Source organism: Empidonax traillii, unplaced genomic scaffold, assembly GCF_003031625.1.
Source record: "Empidonax traillii isolate 1590-97213 ecotype Southwest subspecies unplaced genomic scaffold, ASM303162v1 scaffold483:size1218004, whole genome shotgun sequence".
Lineage (NCBI taxonomy): Eukaryota > Metazoa > Chordata > Aves > Passeriformes > Tyrannidae > Empidonax > Empidonax traillii.
In genome coordinates this window covers 958,905-973,795 of record NW_020955676.1, presented here as the reverse complement: position 1 = coordinate 973,795, position 14,891 = coordinate 958,905, and the positions used below count along the sequence as shown (strand labels likewise).

At 42.1% G+C, this 14,891-nt stretch overlaps 1 protein-coding gene across 1 annotated transcript; it reads left to right on the top strand.

Annotated features, from left to right (window-relative positions):
* The first annotated feature begins 12,158 nt into the window (after nt 1-12,158).
* DRD5 (dopamine receptor D5) lies at nt 12,159-14,234 on the top strand. Its single transcript, XM_027896169.1, has one exon. The coding sequence runs from the start codon at nt 12,174-12,176 to the stop codon at nt 13,632-13,634; it is 1,461 nt and encodes a 486-aa protein (XP_027751970.1). The 5' UTR covers nt 12,159-12,173; the 3' UTR covers nt 13,635-14,234.
* The last annotated feature ends 657 nt before the right edge of the window (nt 14,235-14,891 follow it).

Sequence of the window (14,891 nt, the reverse complement as noted above, 5' to 3'; positions counted from 1 at the left end):
GTCTTGTATTTACTATATGGCATAACTGATAAATAAAGTTCATCTTTTTACTTAATTCTTTATTCAAATATTCTTGACATGTTTTAAGAGAAAAAAATAGTCTTAAAGCGTATGTTCAGGTATATGTGTTCCAGTGCCAGAATGATGTATATTCTCTGTACAATTTTTTAATGAGCTGCTAATTTCTTTGTAGATCAGTCTCCTGGTTGGAAGATAGTCACATGTCTTCAAACAGGGATGCTGTAAAGCAAAGCTGAAGCCGCTAGAAATCTGGAGGGTCTTTGGGTGAGGGGTTTATAAGCATAGTTTACAAGATGTTAGAATATAATCTCAAATCCTTGTGATATTTAGTTGATTGAATTCTCACAGAAAGCAGTGAAAAGTTGGGTGCCTGAACATTCTTAGAATTTGCACCTGTCAAATCAAAAAACTGTAACAACAACCAGAATACCAAAAGGGAGTGAAGCCCTGAATCTGATGGATCAAGGGCTGAAAAATTTCTGCTCCTGGTTCCTGAAAAGACAGTTATACAGTTGTCACCACCATCTGCCCCAGAGCAGGCATATTTCTGTGTGGGACTTCAGCTGTCATATGTTCTCTCATGCATCAGAACAAAAATGTTGGCTTTGTACCACTAGATGGCAAACACAGACCACTCTATACGGGATTGCATCCAGGAGTTGCTTCACATCATAATCAATCTCCAGTTCTATTTTGTGGTATGCACAGATATCACTTGCTTAGGAATTTTTGCTTTACCTTCTTTACCTGTTGCAAAACCCAGATCAAGTAAAGCAACTTCTGTCTGAAGTCTCAGGCGAAGTCTGAACTATATGAAGCATCAGGAGATTGTGCATGAGAACTCAGACCTTCTTGCAAAGGAATTTCAGTTGTTTGATTTTAAGTAGTTTTTAAAAGACTCACGATCTAATCACACCACTGTAATCTCTGCCTGTCCCTATGGCTGCTTGTTATGCTCTTTTATAACATTTCTATTAGTTCTTACATTCATTCTTAACAGTAACAATTTCCATTTTTCCCATTGAACACTGTAGCTTGATCTCACCTACTTCCATGAAGGTATCAGCTCTGAGAGCCCACAAGCTCTAACCGTTCAGTTGTCTCCCAGACTGATTCTGTTCTGAGTAGGGTAAATAGGACCATCCAGATAATCAAATAAAGCTTTAATCTTCCTTTCAAATCAACTCCTGGACAAAGTCTCCAGCTAATTCTGGTATCAGAAAAAAAATCCATTTCACTAGGTAGGCAAAAAAATTCTACTTCATCTTTTATGTGCTCATAAAGATGGCTAAAGCAAGCCTGTTTCTACTTTCTCTGCTCCTATGGGATGGGTCCCATGTCATTCTTCAGCTAGAGCTGGTGTTCTTTAGCTGATTTCGAGCCAAAGCAGAGCTTTAAGTCCCCAAGGCCAAGAAGGGGCCATATGCTCTATTACAAACACGTTGCACACATTTGGAAGTTTCAAAAATAAATAACATCCTTATTTAGTTATATTTCATCTGCAATTACTTAACTCTTCTGCCTTATTCATGTTAGGATTGAAATAATTTCATTTGCCCACAATATTAAATTGATTTTGAGTGCTGAAATTGAAGTTTATTCAGAAAAGTGAATTAAGGCAGCACTCTGGCAGAGAGCAAATGTTTTAAACATGCTAATGGCCAAATTCTATTCTGAGCTGCACTGATGAAACCCCACTGACTAAAATGGTTCTGTTTCAGGACCAAACACTTGATTTTGACTGAAGATGCTTAAAAGGTTTTCACAACAGGAATACTCTCAAAAAATATTGTTTCATCCAAACACAGAGTATTTATGTGATGCAGCTCTTAGTGTAACTACTCTTGAAGCAATGGTGAGTCATGAATTTCTGAATATTTGAGAAACATACATTTTTAAGAAATATTTTTGGTCAAGGAACAATACTCGGGTTGTTTATCATAGTGTGACCTCTATCTCTCTGGTCAGTGCTAAACCTGGGCCTTCTCAAACAAATGTTTTCCAAATTTTTTATTTTTCTCTAGTATATCAACAATACTAAATTATGACAGGCTTGAAAAGATAAGAAATAGCACAAAGCTCCCCTATTTCTGCCAACCTATCTGCTGAAGCATGTGACAGGAGGCAGGAGAGCCAGCTCACCCAGGAGAGAGGTCTAACAGCTGCTCATTTCTATTCTCCTGAGGTGCTCCAATTTAATATTACTTAAAAAGAGATTTTTTTTTAAAGGAAATTTCTTTATTGAATTCCAAAATGCGCATAATATGCAAAGGATTCTGAATTTTTCCTGTGGAATTTTAACCAGAAAGTTATTCTCTGATGTGCATCATATCCTTCTCTCAGACTCTTCCAGTCCTTCCCTCTCTTCCCTTGATAATTTTATCTATTCAATAATACATGCTTGGGTTGCATTTAAACTCATATATATATAGGAATAAAGGCTGCTAAGGTGCAAAAAGATCCCTACAATCCTCAATTTACTTGAAGAGTTAATCTTGCACAAACATAGATTTTCCAAGTAATTTTTAGTGTCAGCGACACTAAGATGGAAGGAAGTGGAGGAGGTATGGTTGAGGGTCTCTAAAAGAAGTGAATTTCTTTTAGTGTTTCTCAATACTTTGAATTTCCTCTTTTGATCACTTAATAAAAATAATTTCCAATTACCGTTTTGATAATTTCTGGAAATATTTGTGTGTCGTGTTGCCCACTTGTGTTCCATAGACTTTGAGTATACTATATCAGTGCAGAGAAGCAGATGGCTTCAGAGAACAGCAGAGAGGGAAATTATGCAAGTAATTTAAGTGCATGCTTCTTTTCACTGGCTTATATAATTCAGTAAATTTCACCGAAAAACCATGGAATAAAAAAGATACCCAAACACCAAGATTTTACTACAATCACGATTTTTTTTAATTTTACTGCCTCACTCTGTCTGATTAGACATGATATATGTACAGATGGCTCATTGGATCACTTATTCCCTGGGAACTCTTGTCCCCAAGTATTTGGCCTCATTCTATGCATGCATGAATAAAATGAGATTTGGATTTAACAGAATTGAAGCATCTGCAATTGTTAAGGAGAACTTTAAAAAAGAGGGTTGGCTCTATTAGCTTTAAAGGATGAATTTGTTCTTGAAGTTGATGATAGTGGGAAGTCTCATTTTAACATCAATAGTCCTTTTCCTTTTTTTTTTTTTTTTATTTTAATTACGAGGAGTGTTATTTCCCATAATATTAATTTGGTTGAGATTTAAAGTAAAACACAGTTCTCTATGGCATGTCTCCTGCCTTCCTTTACTACTGTTCTTCACTTAAAAGAGAACTGAAAATCTTTACCAACATATTTTCTAGTTCTTGCCAGAAGCAAAGGGACCACAATTCTTGCTGAAGCACAGACAAAGATGGATGCAGTAGGTGGAAAGCTCTTAAAGAACAGGGATTCCAGGAAAACCAGCTGCTGTCTCTCTGCTTCACTTCTAACAAAGCAGTGGGTGTTTCATGTTTATTTTCCAATAAATCTTTGCTTAAATGTCACTGCAATATACCTGGGATTAAAAGCCAGTTTGTGAAAATCACACATAGAATCATTAATTCCAGGGAACCACATCAGCATTTTATTCAAAGCAGAGTGAGGAACAGTTCCTGTCCACATGTGCTGGTTTTGATTGGGATAGAGTTAATTTTCTTCACAGCAGCTACTGCGGGGCTGTGTTTTGGATTTGTGCTGGAAATGTTGATAACTTGGGCATGTTTCAGTTATTGCTGAGCATCATTTACACAGAGCCAAGGCCTTGTCTGCTCCCCATCCCACCAGCCAGGAGGTTGTGCGTGCACGAGGCGTTGTGAGGGGACATAGCTGGGACAGCTGACCCCAACTGAGCCAAGGGATATTCCAGACCATGTGGCTTCGTGCTCAAAGTATAAAGCTGAGGGAGGAAGAAGGAGGTGGTGGGGGTGACATTCGGAGTGATGGCACCTGTCTTCCCAAATCACTGTTCCATGCGATGGAGCCCTGTTTTCCTGGGGATGGCTGAACACCTGCCTGTTCTTGGGAAGTGGTAAATGAATTCCTTGTTTTGCTTTGCTTGTGCACACAGCTTTTGCATTACCTGTTAAACTGTCTTTATCTCAACTCATGAGTTTTTACTATTATGATTGTCTCCTCTGTCCCATCAGTGGGGAGTAATGAGTTGCTGGGATTAAATGATGACACCATTTAGCCAGGATTATCAAGGATATCATAATTTCTTTACTCTAACTTATTCTGCAATCAAACATTTACCAGGCTAAACTGAAAATCAGAATGCTTTTTAAAATGCACAGAAATTATTAATAACATCCCTAAGGCTAAATCTACATTCATGTTTGTTTCAGACTTGAGTCCATCATTTTCTGAATTTAGTAATTTCCCTTCTAGCAGGCAATGACTTTTGTATGAAGGCAGCAACCAACAGCAATGAGGCAAAAAGCTTTGTAACAGTGTCTTAATGGTAGCTGGTTACATAAACCCCCTTCCTTGTCCCTCCTGCTGCTCTTCTCCCAGGTATGAGGAGCATACCTGTAGTGCTCCCTAGGTAGGATTTTCCACCACTGCCTGCTTGAATCTAACAGTTTCATTACCAAGCAGTAATTTGTTACACTAGCCAAAGAGACTTTTGTAAGCGTCCTTGAGTCCTTCTTCAAGCATCGGAATTTCTTTCTTCTCTTATTTTCTTTGTTGTCTATTTTGGAAAACCTTTCCAGGGCAGTAAGAGTCAAGAACCCAAATTTCACTATATCAAGAAGAGCTGACAATGCCTGCATTTGGTCTCAGCTCTGTGCGTAGGGTGTGGCACTGACACTGCATCAAGAGCAGAGAAGCCCTGGCAGGGGCAAGCCACTCTGCACATTGCTCAGTGTGCACTGAGCCACTCTGAACTCTGGCACTGTGACAACAGAAATTACTGGGGCATAATCAATAAATTAAACACCCTCATATTCTGTCAAAGCAGAAATTAATGTTAAACTTCTATGCAGCTATGGTTCTCATTATTATCTTTTATGTTTGGATAGACCTACAGATAAAAAAAAATTGCCCGTCCCTCTTCAGGCCACACATCTCAGTCAACAGTACTAAAAGGAATTGCATTAACTATTTTTAACTAATAAGGCCACAACAGCAACCACTAAGTCATTGCAAATTATTCTAAAATTACAATTCAGACCCAGATTGGTTGTAACTATTGCAGGTATTTAGTAAAATCAGTACAAGCCATGTGCAACAAACAAATTGCAAATGTCAGATAGTTCAATATGCATTATTTTCTTTGCTGAAAGCAGCTAGACAATATTTCAATTGATAGTTTCTGTCCTGTTTTCTGCAATGACATTTGGGAATCTGCTAGTCCCTGTGGCAACTCTTGTTGTCTCAAACCAATATATGTTTTACATTTCATGAAGACTGTACAGTTCCCTCTACCGAGTTCCCAGGGCAAAACCAGCCTTTTAACGTATCTTGAAAGTTAATACATGTAAGAGTCTTCTGTTTGACCAACTTAGCCAAAGTAATACACACAAAAAATATCACCAGGCAGAGTTACTAGTTTATCAACATAAGGATCACTAGGACAAACTGCTGTAAGTATCTTGGCTATTGTTTACGTCTCACTGTGACTTTTAACAGAAGCCTTCCCTGAGAGAAATTCAAGAGCTGCACTATTCCTCAACTAAACTCCAGACTGACCAATTTGCCAGGACTGATCAGATCCTGCACCTGCCCAATATGACGCTGTCAAGGTCCTAGCTCCTTGCTTTTCAAAGGTGGATTTTGTTTTAAGGGTGCACAGCCACACACTGTGGCTATGACTTTGTGCTGAATTTGGGGTATTGGCCTTGATTTATTGAAGCGTACGCTTTTCAACCTGTATGTTCCCTCCTTTGATTTGCAGTGTCAGCCAGAAGAATAGGAGGTCATAAAGGCATTACAAGGGGGTGCTTGATGTTCTCGGCACTTGAAAAAGTGCATATTTCTTCTTTGACCCTCCTTATGTGTGCTGGAGAAAGAGAAACCAAAAGGACGACAAATCTAAAGACATTGTAGGACAAAATTCCCCTGCTCGGCATGCAGAGGGCTACTCAATTCAGAAGAAATAGCTATTTCTATCTTACATATGGTCAGTAGAATACACCTTAGTTTTAATTTATAAGCTCCAGTACAACTCTGGTGTCAGCAGACTAAAGTCTTCATCATCTGTTCCACTGTGTTCTCTAATAGCACTAATAGTCCTCAGGATTATTACAATAAGTATTTAATAAAGAACTTTCTAATCCCTATTACTGATATTCTGCTACAGAGCTGAATGAGACATGTTGACTATGAAGGAGCATGTAATTTTAAGTATTACTTAAGGAAAAAAAAATAGCAGAACTAAGTGAAAGTAGTGATTTATTGCTGTTTATCTTAAAATGACAAAGTTGGTCGTGCTTACCACTAGAGTTTAAAAATTGGAAACTGGAATTCTTACCCCAAATAAATCCTGAACTACAAAATCTACTGCTGGTCCTATACAACCCTTAAAAATACAGATTAAAAAACCTATCATCTCTAACTGTTGGCATACTTCTGAAATTACCTTGCTCTGTAGTTTCCTGTTTAGGATTTGCAAACAGGAGGCTCCTCTGCAAGGATACAGCTGCCCCACAGTGGCAGCAAAGCAGATGAGGTTTCGGGGGTCCCATTTCCCAATCCCATTTCCCTCTATCCAGCAGCTGCCTCCTGGGAGGAGGGAAGTCTCAGGTTGAGTTACTGTCTGACCCTACGAGACATCATGTGTGTTCCTTGAGAGGCTGAGACCCAGCCACTGACTTCTGTCTTCTGAGTCCCATTTTTCTGTCAGACTTAAAAGTCTTCACAATAGTGTCTGTTGTTATTATTGAAACTACTTTTTGATGCCATGACGGATTTGTTTTTCCTACTCATTTGTGGAAGATAATCTCATACAAAGTTAATGGACAGGGTAAAATCCTAAGATAAATTACGCTGTTGGTACATGTTCCAATAAAAATTATTAAGTATAAAAGCCCATAATTTACACATTCAATATAAAATTCATAGGTCCTGCTAATGTACAGCAGAGAATCAGAACACTGAAAAGAAATTTGATTTCAAATTCCCCCACAGGGCAAATTTTTACAGCATTGAAGCCAGAGACAAAAAATTACAGCATCTTCTTGGGGAATTAAGCCCACTTAAGTTTTATTTGGAGTTTGGTAGTATAGTTGACAAAAGATGAAATAAAAGTCTTAAAATGTTCAGCAATTTTTTCATGTTGATTATTTTCTCAGGACAGATGCTCGCCTGGGATGTAGCCATGCACACCCAGAGAACATGAAAAACATCCCCAAATTGTACCAATGTGAAAATCAGTTTTTTTCTTTTTTCTTTACTTCAAATTTCACTGATCTTTAGTAGTTTCTCATCATGTGAACTCTTGCTATTTTAGAAATAATTATACTATTTTTTAGCATATAATTATGAATATCCAAATATACAAGATAAAATTCTATAAGATAAAAGCCGCAAAATGAACTATTCCCCTTGTTCTTGGATAGCATTCATCTTTCATCTTTTACCATAGGTTTAAATGAAGTCAGGCTCAATACAAAAAACAAAACAAAACCAAACCAAAAAACAACAACAACAGAAACAAACAAACAAACAAACAAACAAACGAAAATCTGTGGAAATTTCTTCTGGTAACATCAATTATTTCATGAGTGATCAATGGCTAATGTAGGAACCACATCACACTCACTGCAGAGAAAAAGTAATGGAAACAGTGGAAGAATTATTCATCCTTTTACATATGGTTAATTAATACTATCCATCACAGTCCCAATTCAACAAAAAACTAAATAGGATTTAAGGCCAGCAGAGGTAACTGTTGCCTTCTAAAATTACTTCTCCTGAGGACTACAGAGTGTTGTTCGGTACCGTCCAAGTCAAGACAGAGCTGAAGGATGAGCTGAGGCACAGTCTCTGAGAAATGCATTCAGCCTTGGCTCTCAGACTACAAATGACGGCAAATTTATTACAATCCAAAATCTATCACGTCAGCCATTATTCATCCTCACTGTTAAAAATGTTTGCCTTACCTCTACCCTCATTTCTCAGAGATTCAGTTTCTAGCCACTGCAGTTTTTCTAACCTTACTTGAAATACTAAAAGTAATCCATTATAAAAAAACTTCTCCCCCTGTAAGATATCATCAGCTGGTTCTAACCCTCCCAATGCTCCCTGCTCAACTGAAGAAGTTTCCCAGACATAATTCCTGCAATGCATTTCTGATAATTTTCCAGTTGCTCCTATTTATTTTTGTTTGAAACACGAACAGCAGAACCTGACCTAGTCTGCAAAGATTTTTCTGTTATCTCCCTCCTTCCTCAGTATTTTCGCTTGACTTTATATACACCTGCACCTTTGTCCACCCCTGTGCAATAAAGACTTTCAGCTTCACTGACTAAGGCTGATGGACCTTAAGCAAACAGTCAACCATGCTCCTAAATATAGCTCCACTTGAGCATACTCTTACAGTTAAGAACATGTTCAATGGCTTCATTAAATTGGCCTGATGTGCAGTGACTTCCAGCCTCCTCCACCTCTACCACTACCTCTTCTTTTCTGTTTTAGAGCCTAACTGTAATGGGAGCTTTTTGATGCAATGCTTTTATAGCCTAAACCTAGCATACATCTGTTTCTCTTTATTTTAATTTCCTTTTGGAATTAATTATTTTTTACCTCTTTACATCAAGTATCTCTCAGATGAGAGAATATGTGAATTTCTGAGTGTTGACTATTTTTAAATAAAAGTTATTAGGCAGAACAGTGGGTCTGTGTATTTTGAAATTGAAACAGAAAATGTGACAACGAAGGGAAAGAACCACTAATACATACATTTCTAAAATCAGGAACTGCAAAGATTTTTTTTCACTCAGAACCATTGCAGTAGCAGTTAAATTCCATTACTTCCAATCTGCCAGCTGTGAGAGAGAAGTGCAATTTTAACAGGTGAATAAAAAAAAGAAAAACGAGAGAAAGCTCTGAAGGAAAAGCACAAAAGCCATTACAAAGATGATTTCAGGATGAAAAAACCCACCCAAATCTCTCAGCAAGTGACAGCTGTGGGTTTAATGGACTATTCTTAAAATGAGATTTATATGCAAACTGCCTACAGAAAGTTAAAAAAGGATGCTAATAACCTATAAATGTTAAAAGTTTTTATCTCAGGCTCAAAAAATGTTGATGGCAGTGGATGGAATGCTATGAACACCATAAACATATCCATTATATGATTGCTTCTCTGTCCTGATGCCATTATGAATGATTTGATACAAGCACAAGGCAGTTGTTCTGTTGTCTGCTCCTTCTCCACATCTTCACAACTCACTGGAGTCTGTAGGAACAGAGGTTTTAGTCTCATATGTCCCCTCATCACAAACCAGTTTCTTTTTCTGCTACCACTGAAAAAATTCCTGATCTAATGTATTGCTATCCCTTAAAATACAGTTTTGAACATGCATGCATGAAATGTTGGATCAACACTGGAGACTGTATCACCAGTGCACCCATTGGCACAGGTGTGTCTTTGGCTGATGTATCTGCCCCAGCTCAGTGATAGGTCTTCATCCATAGAGATCTTTGATGAGCAACATCAGTTCACACTAGATGAAAATTGAGAATATTTGCTACATATTAAATAGGTGGGAGAGGATATATTTAGAGTATATATTATACCCTCTGAATTCTGGGTCTGAGGACCCAGACAGCCAAATGCAACACCTGGCCAATAAATGGGATACTTTGGAAAGTCCTCTACTTTGGGTCCACCTATTGCAAAAAGTTCTCTAAAAAGCAGTGCAAATTTTCATTCTTTAGACATCTGACAAGTGAGCTTTTACAATTTTTGTTTCAATGGTTTAAAGTGTCTTCCTGGTTGCTTGCACCCCCTCTTTGCCTGGTGCCACTACACACGTCAGAACTGGAGATAAACATACACCTGCACCTCTGCTGCTCCCAGCCACAGCCCAGAGTCTGTGCTTGCAACAGTGGTGCTGATTTGTACCAAGCAACCAACGTGTGCTGCTGAGTTTTGGGCAGGCTATGTTCTTAATGAGCTACTATTGTTATTAAGAAGACAGACACCTACAGACATGTTCATTTAAATTGCTAATGTGTACTGACTGCAGTGCATGCAAATACTATACATGCATATAGACAGCATGCTACAAGTATGTGCACACACCTCTACACTGGGGAAGAAATGAATATAAGCTAAAAAAGCAAATCAGATAACTGCTTTTTTACATAAAATATGCCCATTTCTGGACTAGTAGCTTCAACAGGCATGTGCACAAGTACTTGTGCAATCTGGTCCTTCGTTTAGAGAAATTGTAGGAGGCATTGCTTAGGAAAGCAGAGTTTGTGCAAGCAACACACTGCCTCAGCATCAGAGCTTTAGTCATGCTGTTTAGAATTCAGTGGTGACAAAAGCTAAATTTTCCCTCCAATATTAAATATATCTCTGCTTAAACGTGGAACAGTAGTGCCAATTTCTTAAGTGAGAGCTAAAGCGAAGCTCCAGTTTTTCTTGTGACAATCTTAGAAAATTACCTAAAAGGTTGCAGAGTTTTATTTATTTATTTATTTTCCTTTCTGTTTTATTTAGAAACTCTAGCACTTAATCTTCCTTCGTGTCACTGCAGATCCAGGTACAGTGAGTCTTGTACTTTCCCATCTGCCTGGTGAAGTAGCTGGAAGACCCCTGGAAAGTGTGGCTTCCTCAGCCCTTTCAGTGCCACAACTGAGTGTCGAATCAAGAAGGGGTATGATCTCTGTCAACGCCTTTAAAAAGGAATTAAGTTAAAATTTTAAAATGCATAATATTTTCAATAAAAATCACTACAGCATGTTCTGTGAAGAAAGGCACGACGTAAGAACATGGTGAGTCTGAGAGTACAGCATTCACACCTATAACGCTCACGGTAATACTCCGTTTCTAGCTGTGCTGGAGCCCTAGCGAGAGGAATGATTCATCCCATAAACGAGCTGGAAAGAGGGAATAGGATTTTCGGTTGCCGGGCTTGCTGCCTGTGATACATCTCAGTTGTCCAGCAGAACCCTTTGGAATAAGTACCGATGCAGGCTCCGTTTCCTATCCCTGTCGATGACACCCAGCCCGTCCTGCTCACCCCACCGCACCTTTCAGACCGAGCTGTCCGTACCCATCCACGACAGTCCCGCTTCCCGCGGAGATGCTGACGGGGCATGTCCCCGCTCCCCGCGGCGGGACCGCACTCTTCTCTCCAGCTGCGCAAAAACGCCGCGCAGAGCCGGTGACAGCACCAAAGAACTGCGAGAGTGCTGTCTCTCGGTTCCGGAGGGAGGGAGCGCGCAGGACGGCCGCCCCCGCCAGCCCCGGGGGTGCCGGCCCGGATGGGGCGTCCCTGGTTGCAGAGCATGCTCACGGGGGGGCGGGGGCGGGCGGGCCAGCGGGGAGCAGGGAGCGGACACCGGGCGGGCAGTAAGGTGGGGGCGCCGCTCCGCCGCGCTGGGAGCCCGGGCGGAGCCGGCACTCCGGGCGAGACACACCGGGAGCCGCGGGGGCGCAGAGCGGCCCCAGGAGGAGCGGGCGCGGAGCGTGTGTCCCGGGCAGGGGACGCGCTGAGCCGCGGAGCGGAGAGCCCGAGGAGCAGAGGAGCGCGCTGAGCCGCGGAGCGGGGAGCGCAAGCGAGAGGACGCGAGGCGGGTACCCAACCCGGGGTCCGCGGGACAAGGGACTCCGAGTAAGGGGACTCAAGGAGGGAGCCGCGGGGCGGAGACCCCGGGCAGGGGGACACGCGGAGCCGCGGGGCGGGCACCCCAGTGGGGTCCCCGGAGCGCGGGACGGGGATCCCGGGGAGGGAGCGCGGCGCCGGTGGCGAGGAGCGGAGCCCCGAGCGCGGTGCGCGCTGAGCCGCCGAGCGGGGCCGCCGGGGCGGCGGAGCGGGGCCATCCGGCAGGGGTGGCGGCGGGGCGGGGGGGCAGCGGCCCCATGGGGCCGGGCGGCGGGGCGGCGCTGGCTGCTCAGTGCATCCCGGCCGCCGCCGCCCCGCCGCCGGCGGGAGCCGCCAGCGATGCTGCGGGGCGGCCGGAGCCCGCTGCCGCCGCCGGCGGAGCCCCCCGGCGGGGCGCGGGGGCCGGCGGGCGCCCCCGGGGCGGCGCAAGTGGCAGCGGGCAGCCTACTGGCTCTGCTTATCCTCTGGACGCTCTTTGGGAATGTGCTGGTGTGCGCGGCCATCGTCCGCTACCGGCACCTGCGGAGCAAGGTCACCAACATTTTCATCGTGTCCCTGGCTGTCTCGGACCTACTGGTGGCCCTGCTGGTCATGCCCTGGAAGGCGGTGGCTGAGGTGGCTGGGTACTGGCCCTTCGGGGCTTTCTGCAACGTCTGGGTGGCCTTCGATATCATGTGCTCCACAGCCTCCATCCTCAACCTGTGTGTGATCAGTGTGGACAGGTACTGGGCTATTTCCAGCCCCTTCCGCTACGAGAGGAAGATGACCCAGCGGTTGGCTCTGGTAATGATCAGTGTGGCATGGGCACTGTCTGTGCTCATTTCCTTCATCCCTGTCCAGCTCAACTGGCACAAAAGTAGGGATGTTGTTGTTGCTGCTGGTGATAGTGGAAATGGATTTGGCACTGCCTGGGCAGCAGCAGGTGCTGTCACCACTTGGGCAGAAGATATGAGCACCACATGGGTGGCATTAGCAGCAATGAGACCCTCTGATGTGACCTCTGGCAGCAATGATACCCTCATTGGACCATCAGAGAGCTGTGACTCCAGCCTCAACAGGACTTATGCTATTTCCTCCTCCTTGATCAGTTTTTATATCCCGGTGGCTATCATGATAGTTACCTACACTCGAATCTACCGCATTGCCCAGGTGCAGATTCGTCGTATCTCTTCCTTGGAGAGGGCAGCTGAGCATGCACAGAGCTGCCGGAGCAGCCACATTGACTGCCACCATCACACAAGCCTCAAGTCCTCCATCAGGAAAGAAACCAAGGTGTTGAAGACGCTCTCTGTCATCATGGGCGTCTTTGTCTGCTGCTGGTTGCCATTCTTCATCTTGAACTGCATGGTGCCCTTCTGTGAGAGCCCACCCAGTGATCCCCACGCTGGCCTTCCCTGCGTCAGTGAGACCACCTTTAATATCTTTGTCTGGTTTGGTTGGGCCAACTCTTCTCTCAACCCCATCATCTATGCCTTCAATGCTGACTTTAGGAAGGTTTTCTCCAACCTCTTGGGATGCGGTCAGTTTTGCTCTAGTACTCCGGTGGAGACTGTTAATATAAGCAATGAGCTTATCTCTTACAACCAGGACACCCTTTTCCATAAGGAGATAGTGACTGCTTATGTTAACATGATCCCAAATGTGGTTGACTGTGAGGAAAATCGTGAGGACCCTTTTGATAGGATGTCCCAGATAAGCCCTGACCATGAGGTTGCCACTGACTCTGTTTGTGACCTGGACTGTGAGGGGGAGATTTCGCTAGGCAAAATAACACCTTTCACTCCAAATGGTTTACATTAAATTGTATCCTGCTCTGATCAGTTCTTTGTGGATTATAACAGAAAATATTAGCACTGAGTGGAAAAACCTGCTGTAGTTTGGTTAGTCACTTCATGCTAAACTCACTTCTGTGTGTAGCACTTTGCGGGATGTAGACACTGTCATGCAGGGGACTGGCAGCACAAACTTAAATCAGCACTTCCCCAGGCTGAGAGAGGACCAGGCAGTCATGTTGATTAGCTGCGGTGAGGTATTGTGGTATAATTACAGTCAGTTCATGTCTATAACATGTTTGCAAATGAAAGGTGCCATTGTCAGTGCTAAGTATTATGACTTCTGAAATCAGGGATGGATGTGGCTGGCGTAGACATTACATACAAAAAAAAATCTGACCTGCTTGTTTGTTCAGATCTTATGGATTTTTTTCCTCTGTTTTTGTTTGTTTGGTTTTTGTTTTGATTTTTGTTTAAAGCTAGAAATAGTGAGGTGGTGATTTGGATGATTATTTAAATGTGTGTTTCTGCCAAAACAGATTATGTGAAATCCTTGTTCTCCTAGGCGGCGATGTTGCCTATGATATCCTCTGTTCCCAGATGAATAAATAAAAGTTATATTGATCAAGGGTTTATTATCTTTCATTTTTCACCCTAAAAGGTTTACAACAAGTATTCAAACTAAAAACATTTCTGTTTGAATGGTTAGAATGACTAAAAGCTAAACATTATTATTTTAAAAGCAAAGTACTCAGTATAGAAAATACAGTTTTTGAACACAAGCAAGGTTCACAGGAACACTTGACTTAAATGAACTCCTTTATATGGCCCTTACAGATAGATTTATGCCTGTTTTTCTTTAGCATTATAACTGATGCTATCCCTCTCTGCAACTAAGAATATCAAGCTAATAATATTAAGCTATTAAAATTTTCCACTTTATTCTGTACTTGAACTTTTTAATGAGTTTGGTGATAGAGTTAGGAAGTGGATGTGTCTAAAAACAGTGATTATCTCTGACAACAATATCAATAATCAGCATTTCCCAGTGTAGACACGAGAGAACTCATTCACACTGAGAGAAGAAAAAAATACTGCTGATGTATTTTTTTTAGTTACTTACTTATTAACCAGAATTCAAATAAGCTGTAAGTGCTTTCACTATACAAAATATTTTAAAGCAGTCTTTAAAATTCGTAAAGGAGTATTTTGAGTGCTGTTGCTATTGAATCATTTACATCAAGTGTAATATTAGAAACAGTTGTAAGCTTTCAGCTCAGAAATC